The sequence below is a fragment of the Cetorhinus maximus genome, chromosome 19, assembly GCF_964194155.1.
Source record: "Cetorhinus maximus chromosome 19, sCetMax3.hap1.1, whole genome shotgun sequence".
Lineage (NCBI taxonomy): Eukaryota > Metazoa > Chordata > Chondrichthyes > Lamniformes > Cetorhinidae > Cetorhinus > Cetorhinus maximus.
In genome coordinates, this window is record NC_135897.1 from 71,340,132 (window position 1) to 71,363,697 (window position 23,566).

Below are 23,566 nucleotides of genomic sequence, written 5' to 3' on the forward strand. Positions count from 1 at the left end.
TTGAGGATTAATAATATTGACTGCCTCTTCACTAGTTTCAGTCATGTGATGACTGGGTTGGAGCCAATGTGATTGATACACAATGGCAGGGATGGAGGGGGCCAAGGGTGGGAATGACTGAGATCCCACCACCATACCAGTTATGCTTAGCTCACTAAAAGACTTTATTTGACATTCCATCTTCATGGGTTCAACAGATCTGGTAGCCATTCTCTTTCAAATCTCTTCCATTGAAATGGTGAGAGTGAGTCAATTTGCACCTGGAAAACTCATTTGCATTTAAGTAACTTCCCAAACATATTGTCTCTTTCCACAAGCCACAAATAGAAGTCATCCAACTTTCTGGGATCCCTTCTGAGAGGGCAGTGTCCATCATTCCATGTTGCTTTCTTTTAAAGTACAATCCGCTGCCCAATTATCTTTACAGGCATAACATGACCATCAGTCTCAACTCGCATCAAATTCCAATAACCTCTACACTCACTGACCTACATTGGCTCCATCAAGCAATGCCCTTATTTTAAAATTCTCATCCCTATCTCCAAAGCCTTCCACGGCCTCAATCTTTCCCACCTCTGTAATCTTCTCCAGCCCCACAACCCTCAGATACTTGTACACCTGTGCTCCTTTAATTCTGGCCTCTTGCGCATCACTGATTTTAATCATTCCATCTTTGATAGCCACGTCTTCGGTTACCTAGGCCCTAAACTCTGGAATAACCTCCTGATACCGCTCTATCCTGCTTTTCTCCTTAAAATTCTACCTCTTTTACCAAGCTTTTGGTCATCTGGCCTATTTCTTTATGTGGCTTGCGTCATACTTTCTTTTACAATGCTCCTGTGAAGCTCCTGATTATGTTAAAGGTGCTATGATGGGATCTTCAAGTTAAAAATGCTACCACTGAATTAAATTTAGTTCTTGTGGGTGTCAAGTCCAGTAAAGGCATTTCATATTCATAACTTTTAAAATATAAACTTTATTCAGTGGGGAATCTTTTGGAGCCGACTTTTCTTTTAACTGAATTCCTAACAGCATTTATTGTTATGAACTAAATTATTGATTAAAGTTTCTTCCCTACATTCCCTAAGCGCATGTACAAACAACCACTGTAACTGAAGCACGCAGCCTATTGTTGTACAATGCCACTTTTACGAAACAGAGATTTGTTTGCACAACCTAAGCAAATTCATCGACTGCAAAGCATTTTGATATTTCTTGAGGGTATACAAGTGCAATTTCTTCCATTCTTTAATAGGAATAGTTAGTTTCTTTCCCCCTTCAATAGTGGGAACAAAATACAAAATAAATTAAAGACTGAGGAAATGAACCATATTCTAAATAAATCAACACTGGCTGTTGCATCCACTTATCATGCATGTAAGGCCTCAATATACAAGGCCAAGTGGTCATGTTGCATTGAAAGTCTTTATATTAAATATTGCTTTGAACATAAGACTTAATCTGCAAAACATATGCCAGATAATTCTGGAATTACAATTGTAATTAAACTATTTTTAAGCTTCTACAGATAGAATACAAATCAGGCTGATATTTCAATAATACTTAATATTCAAAAGCAGAAGTATGATAATTGTTAAACATTTAAGTCTCATCGAGACTGTCGTCTTGTGCATGTGCAGCAGGTCATTTGTCATAAACAAGTTAGCCAGATTTCCTTCAGAAGCAAAGTGGCTCAACTGCAATTTGATACGTTGGTGGCTGTTAGATTTGACCATAAATGTAATTGAGAATGGAAAATTAAGCACAGCCCTGAACTACCGCTTATGCAGTGACTACATTCATTGAAAATGGACAAAACCTAAAAAAAAATTGGGTCACATAGTTACGGATTAACCACATCTGTGTCTGTAATAAGACTTGGGAGAAGGTGCAACAATGGTAAACATACTGTTGCGTGTAACCTGAAAATCTGGCCCTTATTTGTAAATTGTCATGAACTAAATGTCCAATAGTCGTATCGGATACTTCAGGTCTGAAGAAGAGAAACAGGTGGACCAATATTCATTGGTAGCTCTCAAGCAGAACCTGACCAGCTAGAAACTAAAATTGGCAGGGGCAGCAAGGCAACTATATGCTCGTGCATAAAATAATGCATGTTACAGGAACATTGGAGTAGGAGGAAAATAAAATATACATTGTGAATATAATGCCTGACTAGTTTTGAAGTCTTTGGTGTCCAAGACAGAAACAACTAAAAGCTTCATCATATAAACCCATTAAAATGTTCAAAGCTAACATCTTGGAATTTATGATGCTTTGAACAGACATCTCATGTAATATTTATATCTAAAGACTCAAGAGGCTGTCAAAACAGATGTTAGAAAAGTGAATTTATAAAGAAGTAACTATGCCACCTCTTTAAAAAGAGGCAAGAGAAGGAACTCGGCTGTATCTCAATTCAGCTGATGATTCTAACTTGGTTCAAATTGATTTGTGAACCAGCAAACTAAGCCATAGCTTCATAGGCAGAGGTTTATAAACTCAACTGTTGATCAGCTTGTATTACAGGGGCAACAGATTGTAAACTGAGATTCAATGGAATTCTTCCACTTCTGCCTCAAATAAAACTTTAAAGCTACTTATTTTCATAGCTTTCTCCAGAGATTCAATTTTTACCACATTGACCTGATGTAATCTAAATAGATTACTTGACTGCAAACAACATTGCAAAATATCATGATCCAACTAAATTCCTGCCACAATATGGTCAAGGTGTTCAGGTCAATTTTTTTTAAATTCTCTAATTTTGCGCAATACTGATTGAAAAGGAAAATAGTTGCCCTTGCAATAGCAAACCAGCGACTGACTCTCCTGCCTAGTTCAAAATATGGCTCAGTATATGGATTCAGGACAATGCCTCACTTTTGCATCTGCTGCAAAGAGGCTGCCTGTCATCTTGCCTCAAGCAAAATGACCTGCTCTGAAAACTCTGCAATAACTGCTTTGCCCCCATAGCAAGATGAGCACTACAGAACCCTTCAAGTCTGCTAAATGCCAATATTTTCAGTTATGCCATGCATCAACTTTTAAAAACTTTAAGCTTTTTTTTAAAAAAAGTTCACAGTATTAGAGAAGGTGGTGACCTAATACCATAATCACCTGTACTTAGGGCAAATACGCTTTAGTGGTTCATTAAAAACATAGCATTCTATACTCAATACACCTTTTACTGCAGGAAAGTCAAAAAATGTTAGACTGATTAGTTGAGCGTGTTAAATGTCAATTAGCTTTGATCAACAATTGCCAAATTGCTGGGTTAAAGAACTCAGAGCCTCTTACCTTCATTGGGGATATATGTGACTGAGAAACAAAACCATGTATATTCTCAATCTGAGACAGGTTCTTCTCCGACACATGGACAAGCTCCGGACCTTTCACCTCATTGCTAATCTGCGGAGAGCTGTGTTCTTGTGGAGATGCATCGTCATCTTGATAACGATACTTCTATAACAGAAGAGAAGAAAAATGGGACATTAACAAACATGAAAGAATTTCAATAAATGCAACCATATCAACTCCAAAACTAAACACAAAAATTTCCAAAATATATCAGATCATGAATGTACCTTCCCAATTTGTAAACTACACCCATTCTCAAAGGATTTTTATTGATGCAATCAAATTCTGTCCAATTCAACATTCAATTTCATGAAAAGAGCGAGTGCAATTTTGCTGGTAAATGCAAGGTTAATGAAATTTCTAGTCAGCTTTCAATTAACTTTTTTTAATTAAAAAGTTTCTTAATTGCATGGTGATGTTATTTTAAACTTTTAGTCGTCCTCAGTTATTCCCATGAAATACTGAATAATGATTTGTGAATTTGTAACACCAGACAGCTGGGGCTTGATTTTACAGTCCATTGGGAATGGTGACATAAAATTGGGCATCATCCTGGTGTCAACCCATCCCCCGGGCACTATTTTACCACGAGACATAGGGAGGCCCGCCTACAGGCCAATTGAGGCCCTCAAGTGGCCAATTAATGACAAAGAGATTTTACCCACAGCAGGGTAAGCATTCATCCCAGCAGGTTTCACTGATCAAGGATGGTGACAGGTCAAGGGCCGCCCAACCCCCATTATCCACCTTACCGTCTTCGCCGGGGCCTGCCAGCCTGCTCCCAGTAAGACCATGGACTTACCTTGAAGTCTGTGCTCCATCACAGCACACCTTCTTCAAGACTGGCTGCAGTCCCACCAGTGGCCACCACTCCTGGTGATGATGCTGGGGCTAGAAATGTGTCAGCCATTTGATTAGCCAGCAGCTCTCCCTTCAGGACTTTCTCCCCAGCCCATGACTTTCACACCAGGGGGACACAACTCACCCATAAAACAAGCCCTCAATTTTTTGAGATTATTCAAAGTTAAAAGTGTAAAAATTATACAGGTCACAGATGTATTTTAGAGTTAACAAATTTTCAATTGCAACCACTAGAAACATAGAAACTAGGAGCAGGAGTAGGCCATTCGGCCCTTTGAGCCTGCTCTGCCATTCATTATGATCATGGCTGATCATCCAACTCAATAGCCTGCTCCCGCTTTCTCCTCATACTCTTTGATCCCTTTCGCCCCAAGAGCTATATCTAACTCCTTCTTGAAAGCATACAATGTTTTGGTCTCAACTACTTTCTGTGGTAATGAATTCCACAGGCTCACCACTCTGGGTGAAGAAATTTCTCCTCATCTCAGTCCTAAATGGTCTACCCCATATCCTCAGACTGTGACCTCTGGTTCTGGAGTCCCCCACCATTGGGAACATCCTTCCTGCATCTACCCTGTCTAGTCCTGTTAGAATTTTATAGGTTTCTATGAGATCCCCCCATATTCTTCTGAACTCCAACGAATATAATCCTAATCAACTCAATCTCTCCCCACTTCAGTCCCACCATCCCAGGAATCAATCGGGTAAACCTTCACTGCACTCCCTTTATAGCAAGTGCATCCTTCCTCAGATAAGGAGACCAAAACTGCACACAATATTCCAGGTGTGGTCTCGCCAAGGCCCTGTACAATTGCAGCAAGACATCCCTGTTCCTGTACTCGAATCCTCTCGCTACGAAGGCCAACGTACCATTTGCCTTCTTTACCGCCTGCTGCACCTGCATGCTTACCTTCAGCAACTGGAGTACGAGGACACCCAGGTCTCGTTGTACATTCCCCTCTCTCAATTTATAGCCACACAGATAATAATCTGCCTTCCTGTTTTTGCTACCAAAATGGATAACCTCACATTTATCCACATTATACTGCATCTGCCACGCATTTGCCCACTCACTCAGCTTGTCCAAATCACACTGAAGCATCTCTGCATCCTCCTCACAGCTCACCCTCTCACCCAACTTTGTGTCATCTGCAAATTTGGAGATATTACATTTAATTCCCTCATCTAAATCATTAATATATATTGTGAATAACTGGTGTCCCAGCACCGATCCCTGCAGTACCCCACTAGTCACTGCTTGCCATTCGGAAAAAGACCCGTTTATTCCTACTCTTTGTTTCCTGTCTGCCAACCAGTTTTCTATCCATCTCAATACACTACCCCCAATCCCACACGCTTTAACTTTACACACCAATCTCTTATGTGGGACTTTGTTGAAAGCCTTCTGAAAGTCCAAATAAACCACATCCACTGGCTCCCCTTCATCAACTCTACTAGTTACATCCTCGAAAAATTCCAGTAGATTTGTCAAGCATGATTTCCCTTTCATAAATCCATGCTGACTGTCCGATTCTGCCACTGCTTTCCAAGTTCTCAGCTATTAAATCTTTTATAATGGACTCTAGAATTTTCCCCACTACTGACGTCAGGCTGACTGGTCTATAATTCCCTGTTTTCTCTCTGCCTCCCTTTTTAAATAGTGGGGTTACATTATCTACCCTCCAATCTGTAGGAACTGTTCCAGAGTCTATAGAATCTCGGAAGATGACCACCAATGCATCAACTATTTCTAGGGCCACTTCCTTAAGTACTCTGGGATGTAGATTATCAGGCCCCGGGGATTTATCGGCCTTCAATCCCATCAATTTCCCCAACACTATTTCCCTGCTAATACTGATTTCTTTCAGTTCCCCCCTTTCACTAAACCCTGTCTTCCCCACCATTTCTGGTATGTTATTAGTGTCCTCCTTGGTGAAGACAGAACCAAAGTATGTATTTAGTTGGTCAGCCATTTCTTTGTTCCCCATTATAAATTCCCCTGTTTCTGACTGTAAGGGACCTACATTTCTCTTCACCAATCTTTTTCTCTTCACGTACCTGTAGAAACTTTTACAGTCAGTTTTTATGTTCTCTGCAAGCTTACTCTCGTACTCTATTTTTCCCCTTCTTAATCAAACCATTGGTCCTCCTTTGCTGAATTCTAAACTGCTCCCAATCCTCAGGTCTGTTGTTTTTTCTGGCCAATTTGTATGCCTCTTCCTTGCATCTAATACTATTTCTAATTTCCCTTGTAAGCCATGGTTTGGCCACCTTTCCTGTTTTACTTTTGCGCCAGACAGGAATAAACAAATTGTTGCAGTTTACCCATGCGCTCTTTGAATATTTGCCATTGCCTTTCCACCATCTAGATTAACTACATTTTAACATTAAGATAAAAACAAAAAGCTAAAAGCTACTGCGGATGCTGGAAATCCAAAACAAAATAAGAACAGAATTACCTGGAAAAACTCAGCAAGTCTGGCAGCATCGGCGGAGAAGAAATCAGTCAACGTTTCGAGCCCTCATGGCCCTTCAGCAGAACTGAAGCATAGTTTCAACAAGGGAGAAATATAAATTGGTTTAAGGTGGGTGGGGGGGAAGAGACACATTGAGGGTGTGGTGTGAGCAGATAATCAAAAGATGTCAGAGACAAAAGGGTCAAAGAGGTGTTGAAGGTGGTGGTCTTTGTCTGAGAAAAGTGCTAATTAAGAATGCAAGACAGGATATTCAAAGTACAGCTCTAGTGGGGGTGGGGTGGAAAGACTAAAGGTTTTAGTTTTAGATTTAAAAATAATGGAAATAGGTGGGGAAAGAAGAATCTATATAAATTATTGAAAAAAAAGGCGGGTGGGGGGGGGAAAAAGAAACGGGGTGGGGATGGGGGGAGGGGGGTTTAAGATCTAAAGTTGTTGAATTCAATATTCAGCCCAGAAGGCTGTAAAGTGCCTAGTCGGAAGATGAGGTGCTGTTCCTCCAGTTTGCGTTGGGCTTCACTGGAACAATGCAGCAAGCCAAGGACAGACATGTGGGCAAGAGAACAGGGTGGAGTGTTAAAATGGCAAGCGACAGGGAGGTTTGGGTCTTTCTTGCGGACAGACCGCAGGTGTTCCGCAAAACGGTCGCCCAGTTTGCGTTTGGTCTCTCCAATGTAGAGGAGACCGCATTGGGAGCAACGAATGCAGTAGACTAAGTTAGGGGAAATGCAAGTGAAATGCTGCTTCACTTGAAAGGAGTGTTTGGGCCCTTGGACGGTGAGGAGAGAGGAAGTGAAGGGGCAGGTGTTGCATCTTCTGCGTGGGCATGGGGAGGTGCCATAAGTGGGGGTTGAGGAGTAGGGGGTGATGGAGGAGTGGACCAGGGTGTCCCGGAGGGAACGATCCCTACGGAATGCCGTCAAGGGGGGTGAAGGGAAGATGTGTTTGGTGGTGGCATCATGCTGGAGTTGGCGGAAATGGCGGAGGATGATCCTTTGAATGCGGAGGCTGGTGGGGTGATAAGTGAGGACAAGGGGGACCCTATCATGTTTCTGGGAAGGAGGAGAAGGCGTGAGGGAGGATGCGCGGGATATGGGCCGGACACGGTTGAGGGCCCTGTCAACGACCGTGGATGGAAAACCTCGGTTAAGGAAGAAGGAGGACATGTCAGAGGAGCTGTTTTTGAAGGTAGCGTCATCAGAACAGATGCGACGGAGGCGAAGGAACTGAGAGAATGGGATGGAGTCTTTACAGGAAGCGGGGTGTGAGGAGCTGTAGTCGAGGTAGCTGTGGGAGTCGGTAGGCTTGTAATGGATATTGGTGGACAGTCTATCATCAGAAATTGAGACAGAGAGGTCAAGGAAGGGAAGAGAAGTGTCAGAGATGGACCATGTGAAGATGATGGAGGGGTGGAGATTGGAAGCAAAATTAATAAATTTTTCCAGGTCCCGACGAGAGCATGAAGCAGCACCGAAGTAATCATCGATGTACCGGAGAAAGAGTTGTGGGAGGGGGCCGGAGTAGGACTGGAACAAGGAATGTTCCACATACCCCATAAAGAGACAGGCATAGCTGGGGCCCATGCGGGTACCCATAGCCACACCTTTTATTTGGAGGAAGTGAGAGGAGTTAAAGGAGAAATTGTTCAGTGTGAGAACAAGTTCAGCCAAACGGAGGAGAGTAGTGGTGGATGGGGATTGTTGGGGCCTCTGTTCAAGGAAGAAGCTAAGGGCCCTCAGACCATCCTGGTGGGGGATGGAGGTGTAGAGGGATTGGACATCCATGGTGAAGAGGAAGCGGTTGGGGCCAGGGAACTGGAAATTGTTGATGTGACGTAAGGTGTCAGAGGAATCACGGATGTAGGTGGGAAGGGACTGGACAAGGGGAGAGAGAAGGGAGTCAAGATAACGAGAAATGAGTTCCGTGGGGCAGGAACAGGCTGACACGATCGGTCTGCCAGGACAGTTCTGTTTGTGGATTTTGGGTAGGAGGTAGAAGCGGGCCGTCCGAGGTTGGGCGACTATCAAGTTGGAAGCTGTGGGAGGAAGATCTCCAGAGGAGATGAGGTCAGTGACAGTCCTGGAAACAATGGCTTGATGTTCTGTGGTGGGGTCATGGTCCAGGGAGAGGTAGGAGGAAACGTCTGCGAGTTGACGCTCAGCCTCCGCGAGGTAGAGGTCAATGCGCCAGACAACAACAGTACCACCCTTGTCAGCGGGTTTGATGACAATGTTGGGGTTGGACCTGAGAGAACGGAGTGCAGTGAGTTCAGAGAGAGACAGATTAGAATGGGTGAGAGGAGCAGAGAAATTGAGACGGCTAATGTCACGCCGACAGTTCTCAATGAAAAGATCAAGAGAAGGTAAGAATCCAGAGGGAGGGGTCCAAGTGGAGGGAGAATATTGGAGGTGGGTAAAAGGATCCGTTGAACGGGGAGAGGACTCCTGCCCAAAGAAGTGAGCACGGAGACGAAGACGGCGGAAGAAGAGTTCAGCATCATGCCGAGCCCGAAATTCATTGAGATGAGGGCGTAAGGGTATGAAACTAAGTCCTTTGCTGAGCACTGAACGTTCAGCATCGGAGAGGGGAAGGTCAGGGGGTATAGTGAATACGCGGCTGGGGCTGGGATTGGAAGATGGGGTGAGGACGGAGGGACAAGCAGGGGTGGAGGGTCCCCGATGGGTGTTGGAGTCGATGAGTTGTTGGAGCTTGCGTTCCTTAGCACTTGAGAGAAAGAGAAAAAGTTTCTTGTTGAGGCGACGGATGAGGCGAAGAATAAAATGAAACTGGGGGCACGCGCAGCTTTGAAAAAGGGTGCGGCGGTGCTGCTGGAGGGAGAGGTCGAGTGTGTTCATATGGCGGCGCATGGCACTGAGTGTGGATCTCAGAATGCGACGGGAACAGCAGTCCGAGAAACGTTTTATGTCCCGGAGATACCTGTAATCCTGGGTGGGTTCGAAACAAGAGGGATGGAATTCCCTTCCTTGACCTCTCTGTCTCAATTTCTGATGATAGACTGTCCACCAATATCCATTACAAGCCTACCGACTCCCACAGCTACCTCGACTACAGCTCCTCACACCCCGCTTCCTGTAAAGACTCCATCCCATTCTCTCAGTTCCTTCGCCTCCGTCGCATCTGTTCTGATGACGCTACCTTCAAAAACAGCTCCTCTGACATGTCCTCCTTCTTCCTTAACCGAGGTTTTCCATCCACGGTCGTTGACAGGGCCCTCAACCGTGTCCGGCCCATATCCCGCGCATCCTCCCTCACGCCTTCTCCTCCTTCCCAGAAACATGATAGGGTCCCCCTTGTCCTCACTTATCACCCCACCAGCCTCCGCATTCAAAGGATCATCCTCCGCCATTTCCGCCAACTCCAGCATGATGCCACCACCAAACACATCTTCCCTTCACCCCCCTTGACGGCATTCCGTAGGGATCGTTCCCTCCGGGACACCCTGGTCCACTCCTCCATCACCCCCTACTCCTCAACCCCCACTTATGGCACCTCCCCATGCCCACGCAGAAGATGCAACACCTGCCCCTTCACTTCCTCTCTCCTCACCGTCCAAGGGCCCAAACACTCCTTTCAAGTGAAGCAGCATTTCACTTGCATTTCCCCTAACTTAGTCTACTGCATTCGTTGCTCCCAATGCGGTCTCCTCTACATTGGAGAGACCAAACGCAAACTGGGCGACCGTTTTGCGGAACACCTGCGGTCTGTCCGCAAGAAAGACCCAAACCTCCCTGTCGCTTGCCATTTTAACACTCCACCCTGTTCTCTTGCCCACATGTCTGTCCTTGGCTTGCTGCATTGTTCCAGTGAAGCCCAACGCAAACTGGAGGAACAGCACCTCATCTTCCGACTAGGCACTTTACAGCCTTCTGGGCTGAATATTGAATTCAACAACTTTAGATCTTAAACCCCCCTCCCCCCATCCCCACCCCGTTTCTTTTCCCCCCCCCCACCCGCCTTTTTTTTCAATAATTTATATAGATTCTTCTTTCCCCACCTATTTCCATTATTTTTAAATCTAAAACTAAAACCTTTAGTCTTTCCACCCCACCCCCACTAGAGCTGTACTTTGAATATCCTGTCTTGCATTCTTAATTAGCACTTTTCTCAGACAAAGACCACCACCTTCAACACCTCTTTGACCCTTTTGTCTCTGACATCTTTTGATTATCTGCTCACACCACACCCTCAATGTGTCTCTTCCCCCCCACCCACCTTAAACCAATTTATATTTCTCCCTTGTTGAAACTATGCTTCAGTTCTGCTGAAGGGCCATGAGGGCTCGAAACGTTGACTGATTTCTTCTCCGCCGATGCTGCCAGACTTGCTGAGTTTTTCCAGGTAATTCTGTTTTTATTTTGTTTTACATTTTAACATTCTTCAATAGAACAGCAAAAATCCTAAAAAGCAGTTTGAAGAAATTTACTTCTGGATAATGCGGTCTAATAGAAATTGCTGATGAGCCACAAGCATAGTTATGGCAACACATGCACTCATTTTAGTAGAAAATGCAACATGTACTCACAATAGATATAAAAGTACCCTCACAAATGCATCTTACTTAACTCCTAACACCAGTCATCACTCTAACCAGGAAAGCACAAAACATTCTAGACTCAGCTTTTCATCTTGCTATTTTACCAAATGTACAAAAACATGCAGTAACCCCTGCCAAAGCTACCATTTTGAAGGTAGACAAGTTAAATAAATTGCACCTCATGCTCCCACCAACCGCAGCTAGGCACTGCTCTGGCCTACACAGCACTCTAGTGGACAAGAGGAACAGAAAAGGTATCCACCTTGGGGAATAGGTTGTCCATTTTATACCAAAATAGTTTTACAAAGTACACTTAAATGAGGGTAACATTACTCAAGCCAATACAAGCAATTCCTTTACAAGACGCTCAATATATATGTTAGTACATATAGCTCTGGTACGAATATCAAAAAGGGGACTGATTAATGACACATGGGCTAACACAAACTATTTTGGAAGTACAATATTGATTGCATAGTTACATTCACAGTAAATCACGTTGCAAGATTAGTGCTACTAAACCATACCTACAAGATTTTAAACCGTAAATAAGAGACTACATGGGAGCTTAAGAATAATTCAGGGACAATGATACAAGAAAATTAACCCTTTTATTACAAAGGATTTAGTATAAAAGTCAAAGGAAAAGGTAATTGCCCCAATTGGAGAATTATAAACATCTATGGGAGGAAACTGGGTGGTGTAAGGGCAGGAAAGGGCATTATAACAGCAATCTTTTATGCAGAGCACTGTGCTCAAATCCAGCACATGCTGTTGAGATTAAAGTGTTGCTTCTCTGCCTGTTATAGAAAATGAACTAGGCAGTGTCAATCCAGTTGAGAATGGATGGTCATTTACAATGCAAAACATTCCATAATTATACATAAAATATTACCTTGGTGATCTGCCTCAAAAGCCACAAGGATAGCTAGTGTAGAAAAATGAGGTAGGGGAATTGCTGAAGCACAGGGAAAGCACACTTTGCAGCAATTAAAAGTGAATTTAATTAATTCTAAAGTGAAACTAATTTGCATCATAGATATACTGGCCCTGGGTGCAAAGAGTAGATACTATTTCAAACACAGCACTAATATCCCTCACCTCAGACACGCAAACCTAACTTGGAAGGGTTGTGTTCCGCAGCTTTGTGATAACACTGGTTGTACAATAATCAATAATGTAGGAGCTGAACTGCACACACAGCAAAACAAACCTAAATGAGCTTCCCTTCATTATCCATGCTGACAAAATGGTTGTGAACATTACTTATTTTATTTCTAGTGCACTATATGCAGCTGGCACACTATTTCACAGCCACACAGAAGGGTAGGAGGTTAAGCCATGCAAGAACTTACATTTATATAGTGTTTTAATGCAGTAAAAACATCAAGGCATTTCAGAGGCATGAACATGTCTACTTCAACATTGTGACCATGTTAGTCACAGGTTTGCTTGATGAACTTCCTTTATTCACTAGCCACCCTTCTCCAAAACACTCAAGACTAGATTTCCCTTGAGCTTTCACAACAGATCTTTGACACAGCAACAGTCAGTTTACTTCTCACCTACGTAAGTTTGATTACTGTAGATTTATGCTAACCTGCACAAAGGCTGGCATGCCTCCAATGCCTATCAACGTCCTCCAATTTCAGTTAGTGCAAAGGCACTGCACAAGAAAAACAGATCAAGAATTCAGCGGCAAAATTACATTTGAAAACAAAAATAGCCAGTAAAAATTAAATCATATTTCACAAATGATTAAAGCCAAAAAATGTTTAACAACGCCACTTCCAAAATTTGTCATTCTTTGCTCTTTGGCATCAATTATATTCACTTCCTTCCTGCCATATGCTTGAGGTTAAACACTAAACTTCTCACAAAACGAGGTCACTGTATCATCACTTGAAATGCAACACTGCACTCATGTCATCACAACTCCCAAAATAGTGATTTACCTTCAAGAAACATACATACAAAGCAATCAATAAATCACAATTTATTTCAAAGGGCCTTGCCATTATAACTGTCTTCCCAAACCAATGCGCTGAAGGAATTATAATCTATTGAATATCCTTTTATTTTTGTTTTGTTTAACCACGGTGCAGCAATTACATCCAGAAAATGGCTGGGAGTTACTTGTCACAGCATCATGACAACAACAAATTAACTCCATTTAATGACGGCATAACAGCTAACACTGCAAAAACAATATTGGGGAGCATGTCTTGGCCTCAATCCCCATACCAGCCCTCAGATTTAAAAATTCAAAGAGGATGTTTGCAATGGTTTAACTTGGAAATGGGTATAGGTGGTAAATGTCACCTTTTCAATCTGAAGCGCTGGCAGACACAGCTGTAACCTGATCAGTGGACAAGTTGTATCTGTCACAACACAACAAATCATCCAAGTACAAGCCACATCATACCTGTTAACCACTCCTATTGACAACATGCTTAAAATGAAGTGCATTTTGCAATGTTAAAATTCAACTGTGTGCCCACAAGTTAGATCAACTGGTTTATGTTTTTGTGAAACCAGAAAAAATGTGACTCATCAGTTAGAATAAAGTAATAATCAGGACAAACTGGTCAAAAATCTGCATTGACAGCAGGGCTACAGATTTCAACACTACCTCAGGAGAAGTCTAATGAGGCACTAGCTTTAGCTGGTGTTCAAACCCAAGTTTTCTAATTAGTAGCATGGAACAGGTTTAGAATTCAGACAATTCCTTTATTAATAAAATATTAACACAAGGACAAATCCAACAGGTCACTATTTTACTGGAAGCTTACAAAAAATTGTACAAGCCATCATTACATGCAACTGATGTGCAATAGCATTGAGGCAGTAATTTAGCAAGTAGAGAACAAAAAAAACCATCAGCAAACCAGCCATGGCTTTCTTTTCCACAAATACCTATGCTCAGTGTGACACTTATTCCACCAATGAGTAATTTTTATCTGTAATAATACATGCTGGGTATAAGAGGGTGTCAGGCACTCAGTTGACAAAGTTCTTAGTGAATGGTGAGATTGCTGAATGATACCTATATGAAAGAACAAATGCTTAGCATGATAGAAAGCAATGCAAATGACAAGATATGTAGCAGTCAAGAGAAAGAGGCAAAAAAAAAATTTAAAACTATGGTGGTTAACACTTCATAAACAACATTTAACAATTGCTGTAAAGCCCATACTAGAATTTCTCTGATGCTAGTTTATGCTTTTATTTTAATAGAACTTGATCCCATTTTCTCTCAAGCATTCCGAGCAGCACACCCTGGAACTGTGATCAAAGTATCACGTGACAGGTCACACTTCTGCTAAGGTTCTCTAGCCAAGTAAAAGGTTTTCCCAAATTGTGATCTTTGGTTATTATGCCTTCCCTAGCAGGAAGGTTAAGTTCAGTGTTGCACCGGAAGACCTGGTAGTTTTAATGTGTGAACACATGTATGCAAGTTTTTAAAAATTAGACAAGTACAGCAATAAAGTATTAATTATTAAGGTATTTGAAAACATTCAAATCTCACTAAAATTTAACCTTATTAACTTTCTCTATCAGCCCTTTAGTGTGACCAATGCACACCCTACTCCTAGATGAGAGAATGATTTGTTCCTAGGCACACACCAATGTCACCAGTGCTCAGACATGCATAAGGATAGCCAAGAATGTCTCACCATCTTCATTTTCTCCCAGAGTCAGGAAATCATTACATTGACTCACAGTACGATGACAAAATAATCGTGCAATCTCATATTTCACTTCCCTATCACAGCAAAATGGGGTTTCAAACTGCTGTGCCAACAGAGCTAGATTAAGAATTTTCAGGACCTTGGATGCCAAGTTCAGGGAGCCTCTTCACCAAACATACCCCCCAGCCACCACCGCCCTGGTCTCCAATCCATTAAAACATAAATGTGCAACAAAAATGCATGAAATAATCCTGCAAAATGTTTCAACACTGCATTAAAAGAAAGTAAATCAGAATATACTACAATTAAATGAAACTGATCCAACCATTGCATGCAGTTTTCTGCATTGAGAGTTTTACCTGGACACAGGTTCCATAAGGCAGTGTTGTACTGGTTGTTGGGAGGGAAGAGAAAATCACTGATGAGCCACGGCAACGTTGCTTTAGCCAAATGCACTAAATTTTATTAGAATAAGCCTTCCATACAATATCCATAAATATGTGCCATGCCTATGGTTATTTAGCTAGCATCTATTACTAGTCAAAGTGAAACAGTGCAGTCCTTCCTCTTCACCAAAGTTTGGAATTATGGCATGCATTTGTCAGGCAAGCACATCTTGATGCAACTTCCAGCTTTATCTCACAGGTGCCAGGAGCACTTTGACTTTAGCAGAGTATTTACTGAAAATGTTGACTCTCAGTTTGCTACATCTGAACAGGCCCTACTCCCTATCCTCAGTTGGATGCTTTTCCCCCTTGCCTTGACATTCACAGTTGGCCTTGATTCGTTCTGCTGGCCTTGGACAGTTACTTTGACTTGTCAAGCTGATGATGCTGCTAGAGCCCAACATTTTATCTGAACTGCACAGCACTTTAGCAGATAACCAATAAGCACTAACCAAGGAATTAGAGCACGTAAAAATTGAAAAAATATGACACATTGTGCTTTTGTTTTACTATTTTACCAAACTCTCAAATTCAGTACACATTCATATGTTATACAAATATCAATGTTGAGATCACATACCCAACTCCACCTATTACTAATTTTTAATTTACCAATCCAAATTCCCAATTTACCACATCCAGTGGTTATTGCATTGGACAACACTGCAATACCTCTATTTATTCCTTCATGGGAGACGGGTGGTGCTAACTGCCCTTGAGAAAGTGGTGGTGAGCTGCTGCGTTGAACCACTGCAGTCCATGTGGTGTAAGCACACCCACAGTGCTATTAGGGTGGAAGTTGCACGATTTTGACCCAGTGACAGTGAAGGAACAGTGGTGTATTTCCAAGTCAGGATGGCACATGGTTTGGAGAGCAACTTGCAGGTGGTGTTGTTCTCATGTGCCTGCTGCCCTTGATCTTCAGAGTGAAGGTTGCAGGTTTCCTGTGGCCCCTGTTTCTTAAGCTTGCGATATGGTGTACCTTATCTAGAGGGATAATAGCCTGACTCAGGTGGGTTACTTCAAACTGGTTTATTTACACTACATACAATATATACAAGGTGGGCTGAGTTGGCACATCTTCCCTGAGTGCTGCCTGCTTAGTCTGCGGTACAGAATCTCTAACAAATAACTGCTGATGTCATTGATACATCACAGTCTACATCACTCATTAGCATAGTTATTCTATTAACCCATTGATGACCACATGTGCAGCAAGTGTTACCAGCTGCAGAAACTTGAGCTCCAGATTTCGGAGCTTGACCGACGGCTGGAGTCACTGTGTCACACCTGCGAAACCTAGAACAACATAGATAGCACATTTAGGGAGATGGTCACACTGTAGGTTAAGAGAGTGCAGACAGAAAGGGAATGGGTGACTGCCAGACAATCTAGGGGGTCCAGGCGGGCACTGCAAGAGTCCCGAGTCCATCTCACTCACTAACTGGTTTTCTGCTTTGGATATTGGGGAGGGTGATGGCTCCTCCGGGAGTGCAGCCAGAGCCAAGTTGGTGGCACCAAGGATGGCTCAGCTGCACAGGAGGGGAGAAAAAAAAAGTGGTAGAGCAATAGTGGTAGGGGGTTCAATAGTTAGGGGAACAAACAAGCATTTCTGTGGCTGACTCCAGGATGGTATGTTGTCTCCCTTGTGCCAGGGGCAAGGTGGTCATTGAGCAGCTGCAGGGCATTCGTATGGGGGAGGGTGAGCAGCCAGGGGTCATGGTCCGCATTGGTACCAACAACATATGTAGAAAGAAGAATGAAGTCCTGAAAGCAGATTTGAAAGAGCTAGGAAAGGGGTTAAAAAGCAGGACTTCAAAGACAGTAACTGCAGGATTACTCGCAGTGCCACATGTTAGTGAATACAGAAACAGGGGGAGAGAGAAAATTAATGTGTAGCTAGAGAAATGTTGCAGGAGGGCTTTAGATTTTCAGAGGCATTGGAATGATTCTGGAGCAGATAGAACCTCTATAAGGAGGGCAAGTTACACCTTAGCAAGACTGGGAACAATATCCTCAGAGAGATTTTCTAGTGCTGTTGGGAAGGGTTTAAGCCAGCTTCCCAGGTGGGTGGGAACCTGAAAGGGAACTCAGATAAAATAGGAGAGAAACAAAGATGGTAATGGTAGGAAGAAAAGTAGTCAATGAAATTGGAAGGCAGCAGAAACAACGGCAAATAGGGTTAAACTATGGCAAAATTAAAAGGCACTCTATCTGAATCCACGCAGCATTTGCAACTAGGTAGATGTATTGATGTCACAAATAGAAGTAAACTGATATGATCTAATTGCCATTACGGAGATGTGGCTGCAGGGTGACCAAGGCTGAGGACTGAATATTCAAGGGTATTTAACATTAAGGGCAGGCAAAAAGGAAAAGTAGCATTGTTAATAAAAGATGAGGTCAGTACATTAGTACTGATCAAAACATAGAATCAGTTTGGGCAGAGCCAAGAAATAACAAGGGGAATTGTTTATAGGCCACCAAACAGCAGTGGTATTGTAGGGTACTGTATAGATCAGGAAATTAGAGGTTTATATAACAAGGATAATACAGTAATATTGGAGGACTTCAATCTACATTTAGGCTGGATAAACCTTTTTTTAAAAAATTCATTCATGGGATGTGGGCGTCACTGACTAGGCCAGCATTTATTACCCATCCCTAAACTGCCCTCTGAACAAGGGCAATGAGAGTCAACCACATTGCTGCAGGTCTGGAATCACATGTAGGCCAGATCAGGTAAGGACAGATTATTTCCAGTTTTTACAACATTCGATAATGGTTTCATGGTCATCATTAGACTTTTATTTCCAGATTTTTTTAAATTGAATTCAAATTCCACCATCTGCCCGAGTCTCTGGATTATTAGTCCAGCGACAATGCCACTATGCCATCACCTCCCTGGTGCTGTGGAGGACAAATTCCTAGAATGTATATGAGGTGGTTTTCTATAACAGTATGTTGAGGAACCAATGAGAGAATGGGATATTTTAGGCCTAGTATTATGCAATGAGAAAGGGCCAATTAATAATCCCGTTGTAAAGGTGCTTTTAGGGAAGTGTGCCCATAAAATGAAAGAATTTTATATTAAGTTTGTAAGTAAATGTCGTTCAATCCGAAACTAGGGTCTTAACCTAAACAAAAGGAAACTATGAAGATATGAGGGACAAATTGGCTATGGCAGATTGGGAAACCAAATTAAAATATATGACAGTAGACAGGCAATGGCTAGCATTTAAAGAATCAATACGTGGTTTACAACAAATAAACATTCCTTTAGGCACAAAAACCCAATGGGAAAGATGATCTAACCGTGGCTAACAAGAGAAGTTAAAGATATTATTAGGTCAGGAGGAAGAGACATAATGTTGCCAAGAAAAGTAGTAAGCCTGAGGATTAGGAGCATTTTAGAATTCAGCAAAGGAGGACCAAGAAACTGATAAAAGGGAAAATGGAATATGAAAGTAGACCAGCAGGAAAAATAAAAACGGACTATAAAAGCTTCTATAGATATGTAAACAGAAAAAGATTAGCAAAGACAAATTAGCCAATTACAGGTCATTGAATTTCATGTGTCAGGTTTTGTCCCTTTCACCATTTCATTATATCCCCTTGCAGCTTCTTTTTGGTCCTCAATTATTTACTGTGCCTATTTCAGGATAAATTATAAATGTGAACATCAGTTCCTCACATCCAAATCAATGAAATACACAGTGAATAGAAGTGTTTCCAAACCAGAACCCGTTCCAAAACAAAACCCTTTGGGACACAGCTATCGCTTCCATCCATTCTGAGAAGCTGCCTTGAAATGCAACTGCGTTTTCCCCCTTCTAATCAGCTTTTAATCGAATTTGCTATTCTTCCGCTAACTCCATGCCACTTAATTTTCTCAACCGTCTTGTCAGCCATGGTTCAGTTGGTAACAATCCCACCTCAGTGTCAGAAGTTATGGGTTTAAGTCCCACTTAAATCTAGAACAGGGTCCTAGGTCTAGCAGAAATCTAGAACAGAGAGAGTGTTGCACTGTCAGAGGTGCAGTCCTACTTATGAGATATTAGTTAAACCAAGGCCCCATCTGCTATCAGTTGGGCATAAAAAAATCCCATGACATTATTTTGAAGAGTAGAGAAGTTATCCTATGTCATGACCTCAATCATCATCAAAAAACAATTCTGATCATTATCACATTGCTGTTGTGGAGCTTGTTGTGCACAAAGTTGGCTCTGCAATTCCTATATCATGACTATGGCTACACTTCAAAAGAACTTAATTGGCTGTAAAGCACTTTGGGGCATCCTGAGATTGTAAAAGGCACTATACAAATACAAGTTCATTCTTTCCTCTTTCAGCAGACTCCAGTGTGGTACCTTGTCAAAGGCTTTCTGAAAGTCCATATCCACACAGTTCTCCACTTGTCACATCAGTCACTTCCTCAACTCAGGTTTGAAGAATCTCTCATTAAAATGTGAACATCAGTTCCTCTCATCCAAATCAATGAAATACACAGTGAATAGAAGTGTTTCCAAACCAGAACCCAGTTGGCTACTGTTTTAGCAATTTTCATCTTCAATTAAGAGTCCAAGCAAAACGCAAAGAATATTGGGGGGGGGGGGGGGAGAAAAAAAACTACAGACCCTCAAATCACATTGTAGAAAAGTAACTATCTATTGCTGCCTACCATGACACAGACGCCTGGCTAAACCAAAACAAAATGTAGAAGATTGGATAACTATCAAGACTGTGAACTCAATCACATTACCACAGGCTGCAGGGCATTTTAGGATATAAACCTATTCCTGGTTTAGGGAGTGATAAAACTAAAATGTTTGGTGTCTCGGTTCAGGATCTTCTCCAAATTCTATCTGCAGTAATGCCTTATTAAAATGCTCCTACCTAATTATCACCCTGCATACTGAATTGACAGTATTTTACTGTAGAATAATGCAACAGAATGTGAAACTAAATGGCAAGCAATGGGGCAAAATACACAAGACCATTTAAACCAAAAATACTAAAAGTTGCTGTATGTGTAGCATTCCCAACCAGCAATTAGAATCTAAAATTAACCATACCCTGGCACTGTAGGGAGAGCAACCATTCATCATGAAACCTAGCAATTCTACATCTTCAGTCTTATTTGCCACAATAGACATCCTCATGGTAACCAGCAATACAACACATACAAAAAGCAGTGCGGATACAAACGTACATGGTCACTTAACCATTGCTGGACATGGGCAGTTATTAAAAACTCTTTTCTTCTAAATGGTGGGTGACTTGCATTCTTTTGTCTTCCCTTCCCTAGCAGATTTACACTATGGAACATGTATAGGAAAATATATCTGTACCTATATATCTGTACCTAATTATAGAAACTTACATATTGGATGTTTTCTTGGTCTTAAAGGTGCAGTAAATGTGAGCTTCACTAAAGCTCCAGTCAGCCAGCTCCACGGAAACAAATGCTGAAGAAACTTTGTAAAGTAACAATTGATAACATTTAAGTTTAGATTTTTGGAAGGCAAAACCTTTCATAGTTAAAAGTGAACAGGTTAACATGGGCAACAATTTTTAGGATGGGAATGAGGACAGAATTAGAAATTGGTTAAAATACAGTCACTTCTGCTCCTCTCTGAAACAAAAATCCATTCGTAAACTGGAAAAAATGCCTCGTGTCCAGCAAGCAACATAATTAATATTCTCCACAAACACTCACCATGTTTTAACAGTCCCCAAATTAAGCTGCGAACACCACATAAGGTGAGCTGCTTGTCTGGTGTGGAATGCATCCTCTCCTTTTGAAGCAGACCTCATTTATCACCATGAAGAGAATTTAAGAGCACGCTGGAGAAGACAAGGCTGAGCCATTTCATATAGGAGCACTGCTAGAGTGAAATCATTTCTTTGTCTATCCAGGAACCTTGAACAAAGTAGATCAATGGCTTGCACAGGCACCTGGAGCAGACTTGTAAGAATTCATTTGTCACAGATTAAATCCATGTTCCATTAGAGAGTCAGGTAGGCTGGCTGCTCAATCATCAGCAGTGCCTTGAAATATCTCCTGCAGCACAACTCACCATAAAATACTCGTGCACAGTCCACCATAGTTTTCCACCCTGCAACACAGACATGGTGGCTGCTCAACCTGGATATAAAATTGTTTGTTCTCCTATTCCAATTAAGATCAAACAACTGACAGCATCCCAGGTCTGAATCCTTGTCCAGTGTATATCTGACATCAGTCTTCTGCGTGATAGGAGATCTATACAAGGCAGCTTCTGGTGTTCCAGCCACCTCAACATTACAGACAGACAGAGAGATATTCAGGTCCATTGCTAATTTATCTTGCAAGCAACTTTGACGAAAGTGCATCTACGAGAGGGCTCACTCCCTCTCCAGGGTCCTCTGACAGGTTGATAGGGCAGCATCTACTTCCCTTAATTTTTCCTACATGTCACATCTGCTTCACTTAATTTTCCCTGCATGTCACAAGTTCACCTGACAACTTGTTTCTGGATCTCAGACATACGCCAAGAAAGGCCATTCCATTGCATGCTGTGGTAATCTGATGTGTAATATACCTTTAAGAAGAACGCCATAATGGAAGATCACATGATCTCAGTATCCAATAGAGTAGCATGAGCTACCTCAGTAGTCAGTAGCCTATAGTTAGAGTCTGTAGAAACAGTTTGAGTTGTTAGCACACAAGTGCAGCTGCTGAGTTCCTTTGTAAATAAATAGAATGTGTTCTACCTAAGAACTGTCTGCTGACCTAAGAACTGTCTGCTGACCTAAGAACTGTCTGCTGACCTAAGAACTGTCTGCTGACCTAAGAACTGTCTGCTGACCTAAGAACTGTCTGCTGACCTAAGAACTGTCTGCTGACCTACTCTGTCTATGCTACCAACTTGGCCATCCCAAAACAAGCATTGAGCCCAGATCCATAAGTCCAACCAAACTAGCGACTAGGATCCAACAAACTGACAACGAGGTGAAAAAGCAAAGAAAAAGCAAGGACGAATGAAGGGAAATCAAGAGAAACAAAATCAGGCCGTGCCTCGCACAGTAATTGTAAGTAGAATTTCTGTCCGTTCTTTTCCCAAGCAAACAACATTGCAGGGGGGGGAAAGAGGCAAGCGATTCCCTTATCCACGTGCAAAAGTAAGACCTATGGATTGATTCAAAGTTTGACAGCACCCAGCGCCCCAGATTCAAAAATTTTTGATGACTGCGTGAACCTTGTAAAGAGTCATTACCAGCCAAAGCCCTTGGTAAAGTTGCAACGGTTCAAATTTAACTCAAGAAATAAAGCCCTGAGGGAGACAGTTGCCTGGTATGTGGCAAGCCTAAAACAGTTAACAGGACATTGCAAGTTTGGTATGTCTATAAATTATATGCTTAGAGGTTGTCTGGTGTGCGGTGTAAATGAAGATATGATTCAGAAGAGGATGCTGTCTGGAACAAATTTGATTTCCAGAAGGCACTAGAGATAGCACTGGCCATGGGAAGCACAGTAAGGGACCTGGAAGCCATACAGGGAGCGCAAAGAGGCCCTGACCAACATGTTGGGTGTGGAGCCCCAGCCTAAAAGGGCACGAAAATGCACTGCTCTGATGCGAAGTGGGAAGCAGCCACCGCTACCAGACAAATAAGAATATATGACTTAGCAGCGAAAACATGGAATAATGGTAACAGAGGTGGTGGCAGACAACTTTGTAATGGATGTCTTAAAAAAATCGCATGCTTTTACTGTCATTGAAACGGACACCTCATGAGACATTGCAAGGATAGATCCACAACGTTGAAGGACCTGAAGTAACAGATTCAGACATTTATTTGTTTTATAATTTGAAGGTAGGAAGAACAGAACCAATCTATGTAACAGTGAGTGTGAATGATACGCCTACTGGAATAGAGTTGGACACAGGAGCTTGCACTACGGTAATAGGTGAACATACTTTCAAATTCCTGAATTATGGGGAATGTAAATTAAATTTGGAAGAAACAGATGCCAAATTGAAAACTTACACGGGAGAAGACATCAAAGTCAAAGGTATTAGCAGGGTTACTGTATAGTATGGAAGCCAATCAGGAAAAGTACCCTTGATGGTGGTGGCAGGCGAGAGACCAAGCCTCCTTGGACGAAACTGGCTGAAAAAAATTAAATTGGATTGG

At 42.1% G+C, this 23,566-nt stretch overlaps 1 protein-coding gene across 17 annotated transcripts in view; it reads right to left on the bottom strand.

Annotated features, from left to right (window-relative positions):
- Window positions 1-23,566, bottom strand: part of LOC144693906 (disks large homolog 1) — a 412,000-nt gene that overhangs the window by 269,364 nt on the left and 119,070 nt on the right. For all 17 annotated transcript variants that reach the window (XM_078564096.1, XM_078564108.1, XM_078564107.1 and 14 more), the window contains one exon: window positions 3,301-3,465. In XM_078564096.1, the coding sequence (XP_078420222.1) occupies window positions 3,301-3,465 (165 nt within the window). The remainder of the gene's footprint in view (window positions 1-3,300; window positions 3,466-23,566) is intronic.